At 42.2% G+C, this 24,149-nt stretch overlaps 2 protein-coding genes across 2 annotated transcripts; both read right to left on the bottom strand.

The window, feature by feature from the left end:
- Window positions 1–6,282: 6,282 nt before the first annotated feature.
- On the bottom strand, window positions 6,283–11,370 carry LOC308287043 (pepsin A-like; the record flags this gene model as incomplete). Its single annotated transcript, XM_080728164.1, has 9 exons — window positions 11,274–11,370; window positions 9,971–10,109; window positions 9,661–9,778; window positions 9,119–9,144; window positions 8,649–8,818; window positions 7,808–7,921; window positions 6,748–6,889; window positions 6,544–6,642; window positions 6,283–6,423 (listed from the first exon to the last, which is right to left on the bottom strand). Exons 1-9 carry the CDS (start codon window positions 11,330–11,332, stop codon window positions 6,283–6,285), a joined length of 1,008 nt encoding a protein of 335 aa, XP_080584290.1. The 5' UTR covers window positions 11,333–11,370.
- A 5,785-nt stretch (window positions 11,371–17,155) lies between these two features.
- Window positions 17,156–22,802, bottom strand: LOC308287683 (RNA-binding protein 15-like). Its single transcript, XM_080728923.1, has one exon. It carries the CDS (start codon window positions 22,691–22,693, stop codon window positions 20,090–20,092), a length of 2,604 nt encoding a protein of 867 aa, XP_080585049.1. The 5' UTR covers window positions 22,694–22,802; the 3' UTR covers window positions 17,156–20,089.
- Window positions 22,803–24,149: the final 1,347 nt, after the last annotated feature.

Here is a 24,149-nt window from a genome sequence, read left to right as displayed (position 1 = left end):
GTCAAGCTTGTATTTGTGGACAGACTGCCCACAGATCAGGCTTCAGTTCAGTGTGCAAAGTGGCACGGAACTCCACTGGCTTCTGTTTCTGTATTGAACTAATGGAATACCCACAGTTACTTGAGGGTGAAACACTAGAGCAGCGTCTAGATCAGTGAAGCGGAAACACTGTTCTCTCAGGGAGAGTGTACTTACTTCACTTGTCCCGTTCCATTTACTTTGCTTTGGCACTTTGCTGTGCATATCTTGCCTCTTTTACTCCAGTGCTTCAGGTCAAGGACCCCCAAATGTATTTGGCCGTGGCGGAAGCACCGTCTGAAAATATTTTGTGCCAGCCAGAGACCCGCAGAAGAGAAAAGTAACTCAAAACGTGATAAATTATTCAAAATTGTTCAAACATTTGAAAGATTCTTCAAGATTTTTTCTGAAGTAAAAGCACACTGTGAGCCTGTACTTCTGCTATTTTTGAATAGCCAAAGTATAAAATATACATATTTAGCAAATTTTGCTGGAGACCCCCTGGAACCACCCCACGGACCCCTGGGGGACCCCACTTTGAAAACTTGCTTTACTGCATCTGTTATATGTGATGATTTATACTTCATCTTGTGACCTTATTGTCGCTTTTCTGACGGCAATTACTGCTCAATTAAACTGTTTGCACAAAAGTAGTGAAAACAGCAGATCTACAAGCACACTTGTAGATCGGCTGTTTTCACTAGTTTAAATCATTTTTAAAATGATAAATACAAAACAAACTGTTTTGGACATAAGGTTTCCACCCGACAACGACGAAATATAACTCATGTAATTGGCCCACTGGCTTGTCACTTGTCATGATCTGAAATGGCAAATCTTTGAGTAGCAGCAGCGCTATAGAGAGAGATCTCTCTCTATAGCGCGCAATGAGGGCCTCTACAACTCTTTTTCCCAGGCTGAATCAGGGGCCCTGCTGCAGTGCACTTGTTTCTTGCTCTGCTGACATGTGTCAGTCCATCTGCTGCAACCTAACCTCACCTGCCCTGCAATTACACAGATGTCTCCCACTAAATGAATGATTGAAGACGGCCCAGTAACTCCAGCCGCTGTCTCATGTTACCATGTTTACTCACAGTATACAGTATACTCTACCAACCAGGCAGTCCTGTTGTAACACAGACTAATTACACTTTAAAGATAACAAATTCTGATTTTATTCAAATTATATATATATTATTTGGAATATGCTATTTGCTACCCTATCATAAATCAATAATGGTATATAGATTAAAATACAGGTAATGGTTACATTACTTAACCACATTAACCCTATTCTGGAGCAACATTCGGCAAAAAAAGAAATGGCAGATCTACAAACTCACAAACATCACAATTATGTGACACATGCATGGTTGAGTGGTGTGAGGGGAGAAAAGGAGGGTGACCAGTATAGACCCCTGGGGAATTCTGGTAAATAAGGGCCTGGATGGCTCGCCTAGGCTGCTAATCCAGCCTGACAGCAGGTCGCAAGTTCAACTCCCGATCCTGACGACCTTTGCTGCATGTCACTCCCCTTCACTCTCTCCCCATTCCCTGTCAGTCTACTGTAGTGTACACTATCAAATAAAGGCAGAAAATGACCCAAAAAATATATGCTAATATATACCCAGGGGGCAAACCAGCCTTTTTTTAGGAAACCTGCATTTGCCCCGACATACAAAGTTGTCCACCAGAAATATTATCTATGACCCAGTAGGATTACAACCTATATGGACAACCCGGTCAATTTGTACAACAAAGTCCAATATGGCCGCCTTTAGTTTTAATGGGGGGGTGAATAGGGCAAAATTTTAAACTGAGGGATATTTCCACGAAACTTCACAGGTTGATCAATGGTATACATATGAACATTTTTTGTATTGCAAGTTTCCATGAAATCCAATATGGCCGCCACAATATGGCCGCCATAATGTAAGGACCCAGAAAATAGGTTTTGCCTCTAACTTCTGAACCAGATGAGCTAGAAACGCAAACTTGGTGTCTATTTCATGGTGTCTGACCATGGGAGACTCAATGGAATAGCTAATTTTATTATTGGGTGTGTCTGGACCTTTATTGTGCATATTTGCAAGATGGTGGACTCCCAAAATAGAGCTTTAACATAATTTCTACCATGATTGTTGACTGCTTTTGCAAATACAAGCAATATGAATCCATTTGCTAAGATTTATGGCACAGAAGGGACTTAAACCTGTATTATTCTTGAGTTTGCATGTTGTCAAAATGGCTGTAAACGAGATATTATATTTCCTGTCCGATTCTACTGTATGTAGTTGTAGCAATGACTTCACATAAAATCAGAGACCAAAACAATGTATCTTAGAAATTATTTTTTAATTAAAAAAAAAAGAAAAAAAGAGAGAGATTATCTCAATGAAATGAATGCAACTGCCTTTTTGGGTCTTTCACACATAGACATGCACATGCTTTCCAACAACTTCAGCTTCAGGGAAATTATAATGAACACATGATTAAAACAGGCTGCATTATAATGCAAATAATTGCTAGTCACTATCACTGTCATGTGTACCTATCCTGCTGCATCTTGTCTCCAGTCCTTGGCAATGACACCCCAAGTAGCTTGCAATTCCCTTCTTCGCACATGAACAGTTTTTCTGGCAGCCTTTGATACAGCTACATGATATTGCCTTGTCCATTGATATAGGCCAGGCTGGCTCTGTAGATGGACAGGGGACTGCCTTCCCATCACTGAGAGACCATCCATATTCAGTGAAGCAAGGGATGTCTGGCTTCGCGATGTGTGCAGTTTTATGTATTATGGCTGCTAGAGCAGCTCTTTTCAGGTGCAGGCCAAAGGCATTTTCTGTAGGTGGCAGCAGCTTCAACAGGGTTGATCGGTTATTTAGGAACTTGTACACTCTCAGCTTTGCCAGGTCAAAGTCCTCCGAATGGTCAGCTTTTGATGCATATACAGCTATTGTGAGGTCTCTAGCCTGATTCTTGACATCCTCTGAGAGGGAATAAGAGGAATTTTCACCAAACTCCTGAAGTGCAGGGAGATCTAGACCCATGCTGGTCTTGAACCATGCCTTCTTTCCAGTGAAAAGGGGATAGCTGGTGGTATCTCTGCCACTCAGGCTGTGAATAAAGGGCAGGGCACGAAACTGTGCGAGTCCAAGGGCTGAGACCATGTGATGGATAGGAAGATATGCATCCTGCTCTGTTCTCACCCACAGCTCTGGAAGGTCTAGGAGGTGGGTGGCAGCATTATATAGGCACATGATGATGATGACTGTGTCATTAGCATGGATGACAACTCTGTCAACTTTGTGAGCCTGGACACTGTAGATGGTGTGTAGAATTACCCTTGTGTCGGCCTCCTGTTGTGTTGACTCTAGTGCAGGGACATCAACAACACACCCCTCCTTGATCACCACACCCCTTGTCTCTTCTTTAAATCCTCCACTCAGGTAAAGATGGGTTGTACCAAGAGCAGACTTAAGTGCCTCATTTTGACACCATTCTTCACAGAGGAATCTTAGAAGGTTTGCTTTGTTTTCAGAGACAGCAAAAAACTCTTGAGGATCAGGAGCTGTATATTGTGCAGAGACTTCATATTCTTTTGCAGGTTTTGAATGGACATACCTGTGTTCCTGCTCAGCTGTCTTAAGACTGGGTCCACTGCCCTGCCCTTTATTCACAGCCTGAGTGGCAGAGATACCACCAGCTATCCCCTTTTCACTGGAAAGAAGGCATGGTTCAAGACCAGCATGGGTCTAGATCTCCCTGCACTTCAGGAGTTTGGTGAAAATTCCTCTTATTCCCTCTCATAGGATGTACAGTATATGCACAATAGCTGTATATGCATCAAAAGCTGACCATTCGGAGGACTTTGACCTGGCAAAGCTGAGAGTGTACAAGTTCCTAAATAACCAATCAACCCTGTTGAAGCTGCTGCCACCTACAGAAAATGCCTTTGGCCTGCACCTGAAAAGAGCTGCTCTAGCAGCCATAATACATAAAACTGCACACATCGCGAAGCCAGACATCCCTTGCTTCACTGAATATGGATGGTCTCTCAGTGATGGGAAGGCAGTCCCCTGTCCATCTACAGAGTCAGCCTGGCCTATATCAATGGACAAGGTAATATCATGTAGCTGTATCAAAGGCTGCCAGAAAAACTGTTCATGTGCGAAGAAGGGAATTGCATGCTACTTGGGGTGTCATTGCCAAGGACTGGAGACAAGATGCAGCAGGATAGGTACACATGACAGTGATAGTGACTAGCAAGTATTTGCATTATAATGGAGCCTGTTTTAATCATGTGTTCATTATAATTTCCCTGAAGCTGAAGTTGTTGGAAAGCATGTGCATGTCTATGTGTGAAAGACCCAAAAAGGCAGTTGCATTCATTTCATTGAGATAATCTCTCTCTTTTTTTCTTTTTTTTTTAATTAAAAAATAATTTCTAAGATACATTGTTTTGGTCTCTGATTTTATCTGAAGTCATTGCTACAACTACATACAGTAGAATCGGACAGGAAATATAATATCTCGTTTACAGCCATTTTGAGAACATGCAAACTCAAGAATAATACAGGTATAAGTCCCTTCTGTGCCATAAATCTTAGCAAATGGATTCATATTGCTTGTATTTGCAAAAGCAGTCAACAATCATGGTAGAAATTATGTTAAAGCTCTATTTTGGGAGTCCACCATCTTGCAAATATGCACAATAAAGGTCCAGACACACCCAATAATAAAATTAGCTATTCCATTGGGTCTCCCATGGTCAGACACCATGAAATAGACACCAAGTTTGCGTTTCTAGCTCATCTGGTTCAGAAGTTAGAGGCAAAACCTATTTTCTGGGTCCTTACATTATGGCGGCCATATTGTGGTGGCCATATTGGATTTCATGGAAACTTGCAATACAAAAAATGTTCATATGTATACCATTGATCAACCTGTGAAGTTTCGTGGAAATATCCCTCAGTTTAAAGTTTTGCCCTATTCACGCCCCATTAAAACTAAAGGCGGCCATATTGGACTTTGTTGTACAAATTGACCGGGTTGTCCATATAGGTTGTGATCCTACTGGGTCATAGATAATATTTCTGGTGGACAACTTTGTATGTCGGGGCAAATGCAGCACACCTTCCTTTGCCCCCTGGGTAATATGCTATTTCATCCCCCAAATGCAGTTAATGATAAATGATCTGTTTTTTTTTGTGCCTATCAATAATTCTATCAACCATGCTACATTTGTATCACTGATTGGGCCTTGGAGCAAATAGAAAATTAAAGCAGCCAGCAAGCAGATCATGTTACTGTACACTGGATTCAGGGGTTGACAAGACTTGTTGTATGCATTTAATTAAATTGGAGCTGATCCAGTAGGTCAGCAGCATGCCTGACCCCCCTCCCCCCGTGCCCCCCGCCCCTTAATCAATTACAGGTTAAAATGAGTTCAAACCAGCCAGTAAATCTTAGTCTTAGCTCTTAGGCACAGATGACATGAATGCAATCCAGCTCCTGTATAGTGACTGATTGACAGTTCTAAAGGATGACTCATCCATTCTTTACCCCTCCCCTTCCTAAAGACAACCAAATGAATGGCAAACATTAGTGTGCGAGCGTGCGTGTTTGTGCGCGCGCGTGCGTATGCGTGTGCGGTTTTTTGAGTCTTCTGCCATCTAGTGGTCATCAGACTCAAAGTTGAAATCCGGAAACCAATACTGGATCCCTTTTCAATACCTTTTTGTCAGATTAAAAGCTATTTTATATTCAGCATCACTGAATTCAATTATTGTAGTTTGGTACAACTTAGAGAAGTAAGTGAAGAAAGGTAAGACAGGTAGCCATTTCTCCCCTTCTTTTTATTTTTACAAACGTGTATAGAGAGAGAGAGAGAGAGAAAGAGAGAGAGAGAGAGAGAGAGAGAGAGAGAGAGAGAGAGAGAGAGAGAGAGAGAGAGAGAGAGAGAGACCTGATGGGGATCTGGGATCTTGTGATTGGTTGATTGTTTGTTTGATTGATTGATTGATTGATTGATTGATTGATTGATTGATCTCACCGGCGCACCGAGCTGTGAGCTTCTATATCTGCTATTTTTGAAAAGCCAAAGTATAGAAAAACAATGGTTAAAAAGTGGTTACGTGACACAGATGCTTTCCCGGTCTTAGATAGACAAACAACTCTCTGAACATTTCTCTGGATCAGAGTCTACTAAATAACAAATAAGAGTGTTAACTGGCACACTTCTCTAGGGCCTGTTGGCGCTCACACAGCCGGAGCAAAGCCCAGCATGTTGTTACCAACATCAAACACAGTGTAGAACTGACGCATGAAAACTTCACCCAGGATCCAACCTGAGGCTCCAACTTGAGGTTCAAAGCCTGTCCAGCATCTAGTGTGAGGCATCTAAAATGAAAGAAGAGACACAAAATACATATTTCAAATCATTGCTGTGAAATGAACACAATCTATCTGCATGTGTGATCTCCATGATTCTGTACTGTACATAGGCCTATAGATACAAACCTGGAGCACATAGGTGGATGCGGGAACGGCAAAGCTGAAGCCATTTATGTTGAAGACAACGTCAGGCATGACACCTCTGTTACTGCAACTCACAATAGCCTGCATGGGGAACAGTCAGAGCCATATCTTGTCAGTTTTTGGTTCCCCAATGTATTCATTCATAAACTAATAGCCCATACCGTAACACTAATCAAATCAAGTTACCTCATTCTCATCTATGTAGGCTCCCACCCACGCATTGATGTTGTTGATGTCTTTGCCAGGCCCTACGATAAGAGAAGTTCCAGAGTCCACTATTGCCTGACATGTCCCTGAGCATGCCACAGTGTTACCGTTGATGGTAATGCTGCAACCAAACGGAGCACACATGAATAGCACACATGAATAGTTATATTAATATAATAATAAAATGAACATGTTCATTTTATCATCAGCAACAGTAAGAGCAGATCTCTGTTAATGCAAACGCTTTCAACCATATCTCCATAATTGGTCCTCTCACTAGTAATGCTCGTTGTACTCACATTTTGTACCTAAGTAAAAGTACCAAAACCACAATTACAAATAAAAGTCTTGCATTAAGAATGTACATGAGCAAAAGTACCAAAAGTAGAGAGTATACTCATTATGCAGAATGTCCCAAGTTTTCAAATGTATAACATGTTATGTATAAAAAAATCTTTTGAAAATAGCAGATCTACAAGTTCACAATGCGACACATTGTAAGTTGTTGACCGGCTATTTTCAAATGCCGAAAATGTAATAGGGCTGAAGTGGTTAATGTATGTTTTGTAATAATTATCAAAATCTACAAAATAACTAGTACCTAATGTTTTCATATAACTGTATGAATGTATAATATTTTCCTCAGATGTAGTGGAGTAGAAGCAAAAGTGTTAGAAAGTAAAACATACATCAATACTTCGATAGGATGGTTTTCTGTACTTTCACAACAGACTTGTGAAGACAGAATATCCAGATAAAGATTATTATTATTAAAAGTGACTATAGTCTGTAATATATGACACTGGTGTGAGAGTAAAATACAACTTGGTTATCCCTTTACAGTCAGCAGACCAGTCGAGAAAGTTCAGGAAACATTCATTGACACACACAAGCAGAACACTCCAGGATCAGCTAAGTTGTGAACTATAATCGCCCAAGGAGACATTTAGAAATGTTCTGCAGAAAATATATTATGCAGAGAGGAAACTAGTCCCTTTTCATATTAAACGAATGTCCTTGCTCATCCCAGTCCAGTTACCTGTCTATGAAGATGGCCCAATAGTCAGAACTAATCAAAGGGACCCAGTGAATGGAACCGGTAAAGTATGACGCGTCTGTCCCTCCGAAAATGATCATACTGCCCTCCAAAGATCTGGGGGTGAGAAAGGCCTGTGTTATTAGGAAATGACCTTTATATGACATAAGAAATACATCTAATAAATATATACAGTAGACAACAACGCATGAGCTTGTTGAACTGCTATTTATTTGGAACACATGCCCAAAATAGGGGACGTCATGTGGTTAAAAAAGACTTACTTGCTCAGATAGCGTGATTCCTAAACCCACCAGGATTGAGTTAAGACCCGCCTCCTCTCGATAATCTTAAGTGTGAAAGAAGTGCCCATGAACGTTAGTGCTGCTCGCTCAAGTGCAAAGTACCTACTGCTGATCCATTACAATAACACACGCAGCATAATAGGCCCAAAGCCATATCCAAACCATAACAATTTAACTGATAATCAGTAGAGTTTTTATTTTGAGCACAGTAGTGACAAATTAATAGCTTTCTCAGTACGTTTTTCTCTTTAGCAAAGTTACAAAGTTTTCCCTTTACAGTACAATTAAGTCAGTTTCAAGTTTTTTTTAGCACAGTTAATGTTGAGCACTGTAGTGAGAAATTAATAGTTGTGCATTGTGCAAATGCAGGCTTTTCTCAAGTACAAGTCTTCATGCCTCTGACTTTATCCACCCTCCATGTGTCAGGCAGGCAGGGATTTCAGCCACTCCTGGAAGTCCTCGCGTTTCCGCGAGGCGGGTCTTAACTCAATCCTGGTGGGTTTAGGAATCACGCGCTCAGATAGATGGAGAAAATGTACTCAGGGATCTTAGCCTGAGCCCACATGTTGTCGAACACAGTGGTGCCTCCTTCATCGGATATGCCAGGAAAGGCCAAACCCAAGATTCCATCGAATGGCACCATCGCCATGTCGCCTCTCTCAAAGAGGCTGAGGCCAAAGATTTGATCCCCCACGTATAGATCACTTATCTACAAAAAACAAATTTCCAATGCTTCTTAGGGAATTCCACACCGTGTTAGCAAGTGTAAGTAGCCTAGTTCCAGACCCTGAATCGCTAGCCACACCCCTTTAATTTTTTTGTTTCTGCGATAATGAAGTGAAACGAAATGTCAATTCAGGCTGAGTGTCAGGCTAAAGTGTAAGAGACATCTGTAACAAACTGGTTTTCTAGTTTGTGTTACTTTTTGTCAATCATTTGACATTCTCTTAATGTTCTCACCTTTACAGTATCATATGCCGTCGTCCCATTCATGTAACCAGTGCCATACCAGATGGAGAACGATTTTGTGCCAGTCTGAAAAGTGGAGGATGCTTTGCTGTTGAACTTTGCTTTGCTGTCTAGAGAGAGAGAGAGAGAGAGAGAGAGAGAGAGAGAGAGAGAGAGAGAGAGAGAGAGAGAGAGAGAGAGAGAAAGAGAAAGAAAGAAAGAAAGGGAGGATTAAGGGAGGGAGGGAGGGAGGGAGGGAGAGAAATTAACAAGAGGAATGGTAGAATTCTTTTTTTGTATTACCCATAAATATTCTGTTCCTCATATTATACAGTGGAGATCAACCAGAATTGCAGCGCTTATCTTCATGTTGTATGTACAGTATCTAGCGGCAATTACTGCTCAAAATGTATGTTTTCTCCATACAGTATATGGGCATACATGGGCATGTCACAACAATGTGATGTCACAACAGGTCAGCAGCTATAGACATTGAGGCGTTACTGAAGGAAGGAACGACGGACGCACGGACCAGATGTGACTGTTTTCATACCTATACAATTCGCAATAAAGTAAACAATTGTCATTGTAGGCCTTTCTTACCGCAAGCATAGCTGGTGCAGTTTGAGGAGGGAACCCAGAGGTCAGATGAGCCAGTGTCAAAGAGAACCTTGAAGGACTGAGGTGGGGTTCCAATGCCAATCACCCCGTAATATGTTATCTTAAAGGCAGATATAAATCATTGATTTTCTAGTGACAAGCGTATTAATGCATCGTGATTAGTGCCACAGTCGAATAGGCTTTCGCTATTTGTCATTGAACTTATTTATTTTCATTCAACAGTTATTTATTTACCCAATGTAGGCCTATTGTTATTTACCCATCTGGTACAGCAGTTATATGTGTAACTTACATATGGATCTAAGGTCATGGGCACCGCACTCTGGTCAAACTTTGCTGCAGGGTTGTATGGATGCTTCCTCCTGTACTCTTCATACTGGCCTCTCTCCTCGAGAAGCTGCCTGGCCGACTTCCCTTTGAACAGAGGAATTCTGCACAGATACAGTAGGTCATGAAATTAAAAGTGTGTACCCTACCCCTAACCAGGGTTTCTCAAAGTGGATGCACTTTTCAGTTTAACTTAACTAGGTAGGATTCACCTCGAAACATGGGCTGCATATTGTTGTAGTGTTGTTGTTTGGTTTCTATTCTGAATGTTTTGAGGGTTTGCACAGGGCTCTACATCCGGTATTGTCCCAGCTCAGATTCTGAGCCTGGGACAACTTCCTCGCCAGGAATATCATAGTTTTGGCCTAGAGGTTCTTTTTGCCCCCCTAGTAGCGAAAAAAAGAACTGCTGGGAACTTCAGTTTGGTACTTAGACCCTTATAAACGGACCTGACTTTGTGCAAATCTCCCGTTGGGTGCACGTTGGGACCATGTAGATCTGCTATTTTTGGTGAATGTTCCAACATGAATAGGGATGCTGGGGTTTAAACAAAGTAAAATTAAATGATTTACAATCTGCCCTAATCTCTCAAGTTCACCTTGTGACACACTGTATCTTAGGGGGGAAAGATTCACATATTTACGTACTGTAATATGACATAAATGTAAGGTGCTATAAAGTAACAATATAATTCAGGGGTGCCTAGGATGAAAAAAGCTGTGACCTGAGTAAAAAAGGTTTGAGAACCACTGCCTTAGACTATATAAACTCATCATTCTTCATGGCTATGATCATTTGTTGGCCATTCTAAAATATAATACAATACAGCAATTCGAGGATTACGCAGAAAAGTCGTGAGACTTATTTCCATAGTTAAGGAATTACATTTTTAAACAGACCTTTGCTAATATCTAACACCAATCACTATAATTTTGACCGTTAACCACTTAAGACAAATTTTATACTAAAAAAAGGATCTAAAAGTTCACAACACGTTGCTATACATCTGCAAATTCTTTGATTAATTATTCATAATCTAGATCTACAAAGTAACAGGCTAAAGCTGTCAAATAATTGAGTACAACAGAGCTGAGTACAACATTTGCCTCTGAGATGCGAGGAGAAGTATAAAGTATCAAGACATGGAAATAGAGGTACCTTGAAATTGTACTTTAAGTACACATGAGGACCTTGAAATTGTATTTTAAGCAAACATGAGTAAATATACTTAGTTGCTTTACACCACTGCTTCCAATGTCATTACTTACTTGATAAGGCCCTCTGAGACAGCCAGGCAGATGAGGAGGAACACAACTACACACTTCATCCCTGCAAAGGTACTCACGGCAGAGAGAAAGGGAAACAGCTGGGAACCTTATATATATCGTCAAATGGGTTGGATAGGAGTTCAACATTAATCTCAACACCTCCGTCACTGGGGCTAAACTAACACATACAGTACTGATAAGTAACCACTTAACAACGACATTACAGCATTACTGTAACTTAACGTGTGAAAACAGATAAAGAAAATGAAGGGTATACAAGATTTACTTTGATCATAGTGTGGTTCTCAACCTTTTCTGGACCAGGGCTCGCTTGAAAATCTCGAAAGTGTTCGCATTTTTATGTTAATGTTATATTATCATTAAAGTCTTTGTCCGGGGCCCACAGGTTGATAAGCACTGATCTAAATACAGCAGCTCGTTTCACAGGTAAATGGTAAATGGTGCTTTTATATAGAGCCTTCATCTAAGGTGCTTTACATTCACTTATTCACACACCGATGGCAGAGAAAACCATGCAAGGCACCAACCTGCTCATCGGCAGCAGTTAGGGGTTCAGTGTCTTGCTCAAGGACACTTGAACATCAACTCTGGGGGAGCCCGGAAATCGAACTGGGAACCTTCCGGTTGCCAAGCAGCCACTCTACCGCTGAGCCACTGCCACCCTGTTACCAAATACAAGTAGTTGGTGGAGCTGCAGCATGATGACCTTCAGCATGGTGCTGTATCAGCGTGACGTTCTGTTGACTCTCCTCAAATACAAACTGGAACCAAGCAGCTTATCGTTGCTGTCGAGAAGGAAACCTGCTCATTTATTATTATTAAAAGAAATAAAATAAAATAGTGAAAACAGCCAACCTACAAGCTTGCGACGTGTTCAGTGGTCAGCAATATGTGTCTGTGGCAAAGACTAGATTTAACACACCATTATAGACAATTACAGTACTGAATGTCAAGTCTCCAGGTTTTCTTCAGAATATGTACGAGACTGATTTACTATGATACTGTGGCATATTAGGAGTCCAACTAGTACTGGTTCTCAAATGCTTTGTTTGACCCCCTTAACTCTGAGAATGTACAAATTCCGGGTCCATTTGAATACTCTCAGGAGTTACAGACCTGTTGTGGTCATTTAGGGCTAACTCTTTATGTGTTTCTTTCTAGTATTGTCCATTAATTCTTTATGTCCATGCCCAAATATTTTACCAAAATATCTATACAACGGCCAACCATCTTAATGTATGTTTGTATTTAGGTTAACTGGGTTATTTTGTGTTGTTTGTACTTTGTATTATTCTGTGTATTATTCTGTATCATTGTGTTTCTGGTGTGGTGGAGACCACAAGCCAGTGAGCTTGTAGATCTGCTATTTTCACTATACTTTTGTGCAAAACTCATGTAACTACTATGCAACTACTATTAACGACTGTATATGGTACTGACAAATATGAACTGTAAGTAAGGGCCCAGTTGTTTACATTATTGTGCACACATGTTGGCGTTAACAATGGTTCACTTTGAGGATTTTATTGGGTGGCTTTAAAAAAAAAAGGTTTATTTCCTTGCATTCAACATAACTCAGTCACTCTCAAAACAACTCAGCTGGTGACAATAAGGTGCTAGCCTTACGGTGCTATATATGAGAGCTAAAGATGAGTTTTAAAGGCAGGGTAAGTGATTTTCTTTCTTAAAATAAGTGTTAAATAACTCTATATTCTGATAGTAATCATTGCTATATAGACTCCTGTTATTGAACAAACACTCTAGAGTGTTGGTTCAGTAACAGGAGTCTCCGTGTCTCTCCAGCTCTTTATTAAACAGAAAATGCATTGTCAGGTCAGGATACCAGTCTTATCCAATCAGGACAGAGATAGTCTCTCAAGAACAGCCTAACTGAGCTCGAGTTACAACTGAGTTCAAGTGAAAAGGATCATTCTTTTCTTGACGATTAAACAAGTGATATTGGAAGTGATGGCACAAAGAAATGAGCAGACTAAATTGGAACTGGAACACTATAAAAATGTTGTTTTTTGTTTATTGAAGAGCTGGAGAGACACTATAATAAGTAGTCTATCTAATCTATAGCAATGATCACTATCAGCAAATACAAGTGCAAAAATATCACTGACCCAATTTAATATATATTTTGAACTTGCACATTTTTCATGTTTATAGTGGTTGCAATATTGAATTGTATTTGGAGTTATGGTAGGCTTACGATATAAGAATGAATCTCGGAACAGAGATTTATCCATTAATCCTCAGGCGTCTGGCATTTGTTTTATAATGCCATTCAAGGTCACGCGTGCATGGGTGGGATGTCTGACTTGGAAGTATTTTTAATGGCCTTGTCATAAAGACCACAGATTTTATAGTATTAATCTCTCATGAGGACTTCCTTAACGTTAACCATGTACCAGCAATATAAGGTTATCCCCATACTTTGGAAAAATGATGTTAAGACACCATTAAATGACTACTTCACCTTTCTCTTTTATATGGATGAATCACCTTAGATAGCATGGAAATATATCACATCTGCCTTTCTATGCATGCATGACATGCCAGTAGTTCTGCTACACGACTCTGCCCTCTGCAGGAGTAATGGTGTAAAGATCAGAAGATCAGTTCAAACTCAAAAGTACTGTCCTGTTGTCATTTCCAAATATACACATAATTATGCAATAATGAGACAAACGTCAATAGTGATCCCCCAGAAAATAGAAGACTTTATTCAAATATAAATCTGATACAATTTTTTAAATATAATACAAATGTATTAGTGAAAAAAAAAAAAAAAAAAAGGTGTACTCACCAAGGCCCAGTTTCCTTTCATCTGATGCAGCCTCTGGAACTATTCAGTTACAACTCCTAACTTTCAAAGTTCACTACATGTCTACAGAGGTCCTTCAAGACCCTTTCCTCACACTTTTGTTGGCTTTTTCTTTTAAACTGAGAGGACGAATAGAGACTGCACTGTCCTTGTCTTCCATCCCGAGGTGTTGTTCATTCACAGCCTCTGTAAAAAATGTAAATTTTTACAACATCTTTTCACAGGGTCCTCTCTATGTTCCCCAGGCTCACAGCATTAGTTTTAGTGAGGTTAGGGTTAGGGTTAGGGGTAGGTTTGGTGGTAAGAAAGTGGGGAACATAGAACCTGGGGAGCATAGGTACGGTCCCCTTTTCACAGTAGATCACACACTGAATTTGGTTTAAACCATTCTACATCAAACTTTCGACAGGGTTTTTTTCAAAGGGGTTTTTTCAAAGTGACTGTCGCTACTCTGCAGTCAATAACTTAAAAATGCCTAAAAATGCCAATTTTAACTATCATTTTATAATGGAGGATTTACTTTTCGGGCAAGTAAGTGCCTCTGAAACCTGGCTTAGAGTCAACCCCTGCTAAGGGTTACAGCATAATAAGCAATCCACATATAAAGCATTAAACATGTTCATTTATGTCTGGATGCTGATTTATACAAATGTGTTTTGTCTGCAAGATGTGGCTCATTCTCAGCACCAAAAGTAGGCTACTCACATTTTAATTAAGTAAAAGTATCAGTACTGCAGTGTAGAAATACATTATGAAGAATGTCCCATTTCAGATGTTTTCAAATGTTTAAAAATCTTTTTAAAATAGCAGATCTATAAGCTAACGATGCGTCGCATTGTGAGCTTGTAGATCGCCCATTTTCAAATGGAGAAATGTATATAGGGCTGAAGTGGTTAATGTAGGTTTTGCAATAATAATCAAAATCTTCACAAATTGTACTTAGGTACAGTACTTGAGTAAATGCTTACACCACTGACTTGGTCTTTTTTCTCCTGTTGTCTCATCAATTAGCCAAGACTGTATGGAATTTAACTTTACTATTGGGGATTTGGATATCCACATCATAAACTCAACGCAGCCGGATGTTATGGATGATGGCATTGTAAAAGTTTACAACGAATGTAAACGTTGACTGGGTATGAAGGACTGTGAAACAATATACAGGACTTATCTTATATCTTAACTCACTTCTGTTACTGACATCACACGTATTGGTCAATTTAGCTTTATATAATTATATACTACAAAGAAAGATTTGAATAAAAGTCTGAATGGTCATTTTATCAGTCATCTCGCCTTCTAAGAAGCAGTGATCTGGATGATTACAATGGACAGTCACTCTTGCAGTCTGTACTTGCAGCCAAAAAGGAAGTTTCTGTTGCTCTAATCTTCATCAGGTATATCAGTGGTTCTAAAAGTGGGGACCGGGGACCCCCAGGGGTCCTTGAGGGTCCCCAGCTAAATGATATAATTAGGAACCAAATGGACCCTTATGGCAGTTATGGGTATAAGAGTGTACAAATGGAACAAATTGGACCCTAACAGGTCCATTTGTACACTTTGAGTTAAACATAGATTTTTCTATATGAATTGGGGTCCCAGGGATAGAAATGCCATTAAATGGGGGTCCGTAGCCTAACGCTTGTCAAACTGGGTGTCCTTGAAATTAAAATGTTTGGGAATCACTGCTATAGCAGAAGGGAGGGAACCCTGGTATATCTTTTCAAATGGGTCAATTTGGGGGTCCGACCTTGACATGAAAAGGTTTGAGAAGCACTGAGATATATCATATTCCTGATGAGCGAACAAAACTATCTCTAATAAAACAAAAATGTTTTGCTATAAGTGAAGGCCCAAGTGTGCAGTTTTTGCCCGTCTCATGTTGACTGCCAGCACCAACCCACCTGTCCATAAATGTAGGTGTGCAAAAGCACTTTTTGACTTCATAATCTAGCAGTTTAGAACCGAATACCCATGTGATGTGTTTTATATGAATGAGGGAAAAAATCATATTCTGGCCAGAACACTTTACCTGAGGAGGAATAGATGTTAATGTGGTTAGAGGACTCAAACCTGTTTCATACATATTTGCAGGAAACCTTGTGTCGGTGTCCAGGTCAGGCCACCAGTGGCAGGAAGCAACACTTGGTCGACATCAGGCTTGGAGCAGTGGTGATCAGGAGGAAAGGGGCGCTGCAGGATAGAAGGGGGATGCATCCTGTGGATTTGGACTCATCAGAGTGGGATACACTTGCTTTTGATTTCTTAGCTTTCGAGGAAACTCTAAAGAGCACGTCAAGTTATAACAAAAATATTGAGGATCCCTGCACAGGATATAGGCGAAGAATTCTCTTCCGTTTGCATTTCCTTTCCACTTAACGGAAATGGTATAAAGAAAAAAAGGTTCTGTGGCACACTGTGTCAACCTGAGCGTATGAAACAAGTCTTCGGCATGACTCCCAAAAGCGAGGAAGACAAAACAACGGGCAACTACACAAAAGTGAATCATTCTCATCATCACTACTCCTTTTTAAAAGGCGAAGCAGGTTGTTGGGATGTTGATACTTTCTGCACCAGCCAGCTACTGGAGCCAGGTGAGAGAGACGGCCAGGAATCAGATGAGCTTTCATCCCTGCGAGAAGCTGTCAGATGCAGTCGACTACAGCAACGAAAGCCTGGTGAAGTCGGAACACCAAGGCCGATCAGCTGCACCGAGGCAACCCAGGCTGATAACGTTGACCTGGAGAGCTGTGGTGGTGGTGGTGGTCACCGTCAGCCACACTCCAATAACTCCCAACAAGCATTTTGGGCTGGAGGTGACCGCAGCATAAAGCCCCATCTGTCGGGGGGCACAGTGACTGTAGGCTTGCCTTGGCAAAAACAATTAAATACAGAGCTTATAAGAAGCCCAAATTTCAATATCAAAGGGTATATCAGAAACTCTTCGAAAAGGGGCATTCAACAACTGGTGATGCTGGACCACCAATGTCAAAATACAGAATTGGAAAGCTGGTTTGGCTTGATCTCTTTACTTTCCTCTCCTTTCTGGCAGAGTTAGGGATCCATTTTCAAATTGATAAAGCCTTTGCATGAAAGAGAGAATTCCAAGAATGGAAAAAGGTCACAAAAGTTGTCTTCCAAGGCCAATATTTTGTTTCCCACGAAAGAGAAAATTTATTAAAACTGAGACAAGTTGCACTTTGTGTTTTTTCTGACAAGTAGGCCTACTTGTTAGGCACATGAGCACTGATGGTCTCCATTTTTTCTCTCCAGATATCCCGAGTATACAAGGTACAGAAACAAATCAAAATCTCCATTTAAAACAAAAACTTACTGAAATCAACAGAGCATTAAAACAAATCAATAAGAGTTCAAGGGAAGGCCATTTCAGAAAAGGCCCCACATACTGATGTATTCTGGGGGATGCATTTTCTCAGTCCTCTGAAGATATTTCTTTTGACTACTGGATTCATTGTTCAGTTTTGGGGAAAGGTCCACAGCATACACATACTGTACATCAGATATATTGTTATACTTACTTACTAAAGCACTTCAGCTACCGTATGTCAACTTTTTGGAATGGTAAATGTTTCTCATGACTACGTTAACATAAATAACTGATCCAGCTATGGGGGCATTTTAAGTGTATAATGCTGTTATATATTTTTGTTTTGCCATGTACGGATTGTAAAAGCACCACATCAAGTGTGTTACCACATTAATGTTATTTGGTGCTTAGCTAGTCAACCATGAATTTTCAGTTTGAAAAACATCAGGGGAAATAAAGAGATGGCAATACAAAGGGCAATGGCACCAACATCATCGTTACATTTTAACCCATTAAAACCAGGGAAACCGGGTTTGATTTTTTTTGTGTTGGCTATTCAAAAATAGCAGATAATACAAGCTCACTGTGACTCACTTCGTGCCGCACTGGCGGCTTGTACATCCATTTCTGTACAAAAAATCTTCTTTCTGTACAAAAGTTTGAGAACTACTGATTTAGAATCAGGCCTCAGGTCTTAATGGGTTAAGTATTTTGTATTCAGTTACCTAATCAGCATTTTGGCTACTAAATGTATTTCCGTTGGTATATTATGAACATAGTGAAAGAAGGCATCCTAGTTTTCAGATAATACCACCTACACTTTGATGATCAAATACAACTTGGTCCTTTCCTGTATTGCTTAATTCTTTTTTACTCTTTCACAAAAAAATGCCTAATAAGCCCAAACCACAACAATGCAAATAGTCACAAGTCGCAACTCCTTGCAACAGCCATTGAGTCACAAGTCGCAACTCCTTGCATTGGAGAAAATGTTTGCGAGTAGTTGCAAGTAGTTGTATGCAATCGTTTGGTTGCAAGGAGTTGCATGGCGAGACATTGGTGTGGAGTGGGCTTAAGTATGGCTTCACCTACGGGCAGAATTTTACATTTCACCGAGAAAAAAAGAAAAAAAAGATAACTGAGACCATTTAAGCCTTCATAGAAATTAAACAATTTAAACAAGATGGAATTGCTCAGTGAGGCATCGCTGACTGATACAATAACAACACGGTGTCAATTGTGGGAAATGTCTCGTCAATCTAGCAAAACAGGGGTTCTGGAAAAACAAAACAAAATCGCTAAGGGGGAAAAAGTAAGCAAAGCACACACTTTGCTCTCTGGGCGTTACCAACATAACCAACATAAAAAAAAAAGTTCCACAAAAATCCAACCTTTTCACACAGACTACAACAATTTAATGTTTTCAAAAGTTAGGGAAGCCAAAAAATATATATATCATAAACTGGTAGTAGTAATATTATATGCCTATTATACACTGTAATGTATGCTGTTGGTGCCACCAATGAAAGATATACAATCCACCCTTTTTGTGTGTGGCTCAGAAAGCTGATAAGTTCTGGGCTATAGTACTGTAGTATGCTTTTCATGTCAATAGCCTGTACCAATTACTAATTTAAAATAATAAATAATTCAGGGGATGAAATTTGGCATCATGCATCAGTGAAGGCAAGACACCATTACCTATAATACAATGCGATATGTCCAAAGAATTTAAAAAGAGTTTTACTTCCGCCATTTCCTCTAGATTCAAGTAGTATGGCTGACATGAACAAAACATTGATTTTCTAAATGAACAGGCAGGTACTCAAAATAAACTCTGTCGGCAAAAAAATGCAAAAACGTCCACATAAACTTTTATCTTATTTATGAGTAAATTGGTAAAGCTTTAGAACTGAGTAGTTACATCAATGGAAATTAATATTTACATGAGACTGACTAAATGTTCCTGCTGTTATGGCTAAAACACCGTCCTAGTATTTGATAACCTGTTGAGAATGACCAACCAAAAATAGGTAAAGAAAGAGTAAAAAAAAAAAAAAAAAAAGGCAAGCTATTCTGTTTTGGATGTCAATATATCTTTATAAACCTATCTGTGATTTGAAACAATAGCAACGTATGTAAATGAATTACTGCTATAAGGCAACAAGTATATGATAAGTGATTTATGAAAATGTCGACTACATTTGATTTCTTTAAGTGCAGTACCCTTCAGTTCATGTTGTGATTTCATAATCAAATATCAGAGGTGCATGTTTCCTGCATTAATTAAGCAACCAAATTATGAACTCAATAAAATGTATCCATGTGACTTTCCCTTCCTGTACAAATATACCCTGAAAAATAAAAAAATGAAAAAAATGCAGGCTGCTCATGCAGATTAGCAAACTTAAAATCAGACCATTTTTCTTTCATATTTAATATGCTCTATTTGACTGACCCTGAAAGCTTAGTCACACCTCCTCAACTCCACCTCCCTGTTTATTCAACTAATGCCTAATTTATGCTGCATCGCGCACCGGACATAGCACACAACACCATATGAACTGGGCTTATTAATCAAACCGTGTGCAAGAGTGTGAATACAGACATCTCAGTACTAGCACATTTGTCTTCACTTTACGATGCTCCTCTGATTATGACCATCACTAAATAGTCCTCCTCTGATTTGGCAAAGGCTTTAGAGGAGGCATTCAAGAACTGCAGGGAGAATTCACACGGGGGAAAAGCGTGAAGGACTCCTGCATGCTCCTTGTCGCGGGTGCCTCCCACAGGGAGACTGATGACGCCGGCGGCCTCCTTCTGCTTCAGATAGGAGACCAGGTTTTTCAGCGGCCTCTCCGTCGAGCTGCCCACGTCCTGGGTCCCGTCCTCGGCTTTCCCAGGCACGGCGATGAGGATGGAGTAGCCACCGGGCCCGGCGGCTTTGAGACGACGACTCACCTCGTCCAGCTTGGGGCGGTCCATGCGCAGGCGTTGCGTGATCTTCAGCTGGGCCACCTTGCTGCTGCTGCCGCCCACGGAGCTGTCTGCCAGCAGACTGGCGGCCACGGCCATGTCCCCCTCCAGCAGGTGCATCGACGTGGGGAAGCTGCTGTTCTTCAGCAGGAGAACGCCCTGCCAGGCCTGGCCCGGTCTCTGCGCCCCGGCATCCTGCTTGGACTTGGAGGAAGAAGAGGAGGAAGGGTGTTCTGAACGTTCGTCCTTCCTCAGAGGGCTCTTTACAAAGTCACCGGCTTTGCGTTTATGGTCCCTCTCCGAGGCAGAACCCGGCTCCACCGGGCTGAGTGTCCTCCGCCTCTTTTCCCCAGGCCCGTTGGCAAGGCTGTTCTGGTGCCCTCTGCCAGGGGAAGTCCTGCCAGAGCGCAGCTGGCGTTCGGGGTCACTGTAGCGCCCCCCGTCTCGACTGCTCCCCCCTGGGCTGCGCTCCAGTGAGTTACCGGGGCGGCGCCGTGCGTACTCGTTGCCGTCAGGAGAGCGGTCCAAGCGCCGGCCATCTTCCAACGGCCTTCTTTTGCGACCCTGATCTCGGCTCTGTAACTCCCGTTCCCGTTCCACAGCTGACCAGGGTTCACGCCTATCCAGATGGTCCAGGGGCGGAAACCCTGCACCCCGCACCCTGTCGTGGACACCCAGACCAGGCCAGTCTGCAGAAGAATAAGGGTCCCTTTCTCTGTAGCGAAGGGGGCCTGGAGGGGACCTCTCTCTCAGCCGTATAGGGTCTGGAGTGAGGCGGCGAGTGAAGGGCTCAGAGAGGTCAAAGCGTGCTGGAGGGAGAAGTTGCATGTAAGGCTGCTGTTGCTGCTGGTAACGGTGCTCCACTTCTGCAAAGTCTACCCTGAGCCTTCTGTCTGGGCCCCCGAGGGGGAAGCCCCGCATGTTGGTACAGGCTGCCTGGGCTGCGTCCAGGCTCTCATACTGTATGTAAGCCCAGGCGTCTCCTTTCCTGTAGTCCACGGATCTGATCGTGCCAAACCGATCAAACTCTCTGGCCAGCGCGGCAAGGGGAACCCAGGGCCCCAGTCCACCCACCCACAGTCTCGTCGTGGGTGTGGGCTTGCCATATCCGATTTTTATTGGATTGCGGCCCACTAGTTTGCCAGACATTGACACTTTTGCCCGGTGAGCCATGTCAAGATTTTCAAACTTTAGAAATCCATAGGTGCAGTTGCTGCCGCCCACGGCACGTTTGATATCCACCTCTGTGATGACTCCAAACCTCTCGAACGCCCTCCGCAGGTCACTGTCAGTCACGTTGATATCCAGGTTACCGAGGAACAACGTCCTGTTTGCCCTGCCGTCGTCCTCGGGGTAAAGCAGGTCCTCCTCACGGAAAACGGTACGTTCGGGGATGAAAGGAGGTCGAGTTCTGGCGTCATAGAGCGAAAACTCCCTGTCTCTCTCCAGGTCCCTCAGGTGGGGTGGCGGGGGAGGTGGGGGCAGGCGACCCAGCGCAAGTTGCTGTAGCCTGTAGTCTCTGTAGCCCAAACCGGTAGGGGAGAGGGGTCTTTGGGTCGGCAAGTGTCTGTGTCCCGCGGCGAACGAGTCTTTGGAAGGCGGGGAGCGGCTCCGCCGCTTATTCATGTAGATGGCCTCGATCCTCAGCGGCCGATCGTACAGGACCAACTTCCCCCGGGCGTGCTTGGCCGCCCTCGCGTCGTCGGGCCTCCTGAAATTCACGAACGCCACCCGCTCGTCGTTGAACCGGCTCATCTTGACGCTCACGTCGCCGAATTTCTTAAACTCGTGGAACAGCCCGTCCTCTATCTCCTCGTCGTTCAGCTGGGAGCCCAGTTCGCTTATCTTGAGGGTCTTGTACTCACTTTCAGACGTGTTGGGCGGCGGGGGCCGTGGGTGCGGATCACCGCCGCCGCGTGCGTTGCTGCTGGCCCTGGAGGTGTCCATGTCAACTCCGCTGTGCACTTTGCTGCTGGACCCGTTGCCCCCGTACGAGTCGTAGTGAGACCCGCCGGTTCGACTCGACGACGTGTTGCTGGGTCCCTCCGGGTCCCTTGTGTCTCGTTTGTCGCCAGGCAGAGACCTCCTGGAAGAGGCTCCGCTGCTCTTGGCAGAACTACTATTGCCGTTGTTGCTGCTGCTGCCTGCCGTCGTCGCCGACAGGGCGCCCACCTTCTTACTTGTTGGGTGGCTGCTTCCTCGTTCTCGGATATCGTCCAGTACCCGCGAGCGCTTCTTCACCGGTGATCGCTCCTTGCCCTTCATGGTTAAAACCAACGGCGACTTGGAAAAACACGGTTACGATGCAAATCAAATGCAACTCGTTTCGTTTCTCTTTAACTGGTTCGTACTTTTCGAATCGATACTACGGCGGTGTCTTGTTTAAGCGTGATTCCTAAACCCACCAGGCTTGAGTTAAGACCCGCCTCCTCTCGATAATCTTAAGTATGAAAGTGCCCATGAACGTTAGTGCTGCTCGCTCAAGTGCAAAGTACCTACTACCTACTGATCCATTACAATAATACATGCAGCATAATAGGCCCAAAGCCATATCCAAACCATAACAATTTAACTGATAATCAGTAAGAGTTTTTATTTTGAGCACAGTAGTGACAAATTAATAGCTTTCTCAGTAGGCTACGTTTTTCTCTTTAGCAAAGTTACAAAGTTTTCCCTTTATTAAGCACAGTACAGTTAAGTCAGTTTCAAGTTTTTTTTAGCACAGTTTATTTTGAGCACTGTAGTGAGAGATTAATTTGTGTATTGTGCAAATGCAGGCTTTTCTCAAGTACAAGTCTTCATGCCTCTGACTTTATCCACCCTCCATGTGTCAGGCAGGGATTTCAGCCACTCCTGGAAGTCCTCGCGTTTCCGCGAGGCGGGCCTTAACTCAATCCTGGTGGGTTTAGGAATCACGCCTTGTTTAACCGAGCGACACATCCGCCATGTTGGAGAAGTCACTAGTCCAGTCAGTCAGTAGTGTGTGTAATAGAAGACCCCGCCTACTCCACCCTTGGGGGAAAGCCCATTGGTTCTCACCGGTGCCACTCATGCTACTTCGGCTACTGACAAAAAAGGGTGCGGCGTTTGGGGCTAAAGTACAGTTGATGTTGTTGTAGATTAAAAGTGTAGTTCAGACACAAAGTTTTTTGTCCCTCTGCCAAAGCCATGATGTGGCATAACTTTTGACGGAATATTAAACTATACTTTTTAATTGAAATAATACAACAGACAACTGTTGAGATGGGATACAGTCGCATTTTAATGACGTCTAATCAATAATCATTTTAAAATATAGGCTATATTATCTTGGCGGCCGTACAAAGTAAACCACAAATTGAGTTTCACGTGGTATATCCATAGAGTTATAATAAGAAGGGTATATCATGCAGAGTAGGCTACATAAAAATGTACACACCTACATAACGAGTCGACTAACTAGTCGTACCTTGTTTGGAATGTTTGTTGAAAAATGTTCAAAGCCGATGACGTGTGCGCCATTTACCACTAGGGGGCAGAAGAAGTCCTATTGACCAGTGCGTCATACATCTTTCTGTATGCAGGAAAGGGCCCAAAGCATGAACTGCTTTAAAAACAACAACAACAACAACAACAACAACAACAACAACAACAACTTTTCTTCTGTTGTTCCATGGGTTGTCCTTCTATCAAAGTTGCTATTGTCAAGCACTACATTATTTTGGGTAAAATTATACCATTT

This window comes from Nannobrachium achirus (assembly GCF_963921795.1).
Source record: "Nannobrachium achirus genome assembly, chromosome: 6".
NCBI classification, from domain to species: domain Eukaryota; kingdom Metazoa; phylum Chordata; class Actinopteri; order Myctophiformes; family Myctophidae; genus Nannobrachium; species Nannobrachium achirus.
Note: the sequence above shows the minus strand (reverse complement) of the source record. Positions and strands in the feature narration are given on the sequence as shown.

What these genes read in the sequence shown, in the direction of transcription:
- LOC308287683 (XM_080728923.1), bottom strand. Translation starts at nt 22,693, where the DNA reads ATGAAGGGCAAGGAGCGATCACCGGTGAAGAAGCGCTCGCGGGTACTG.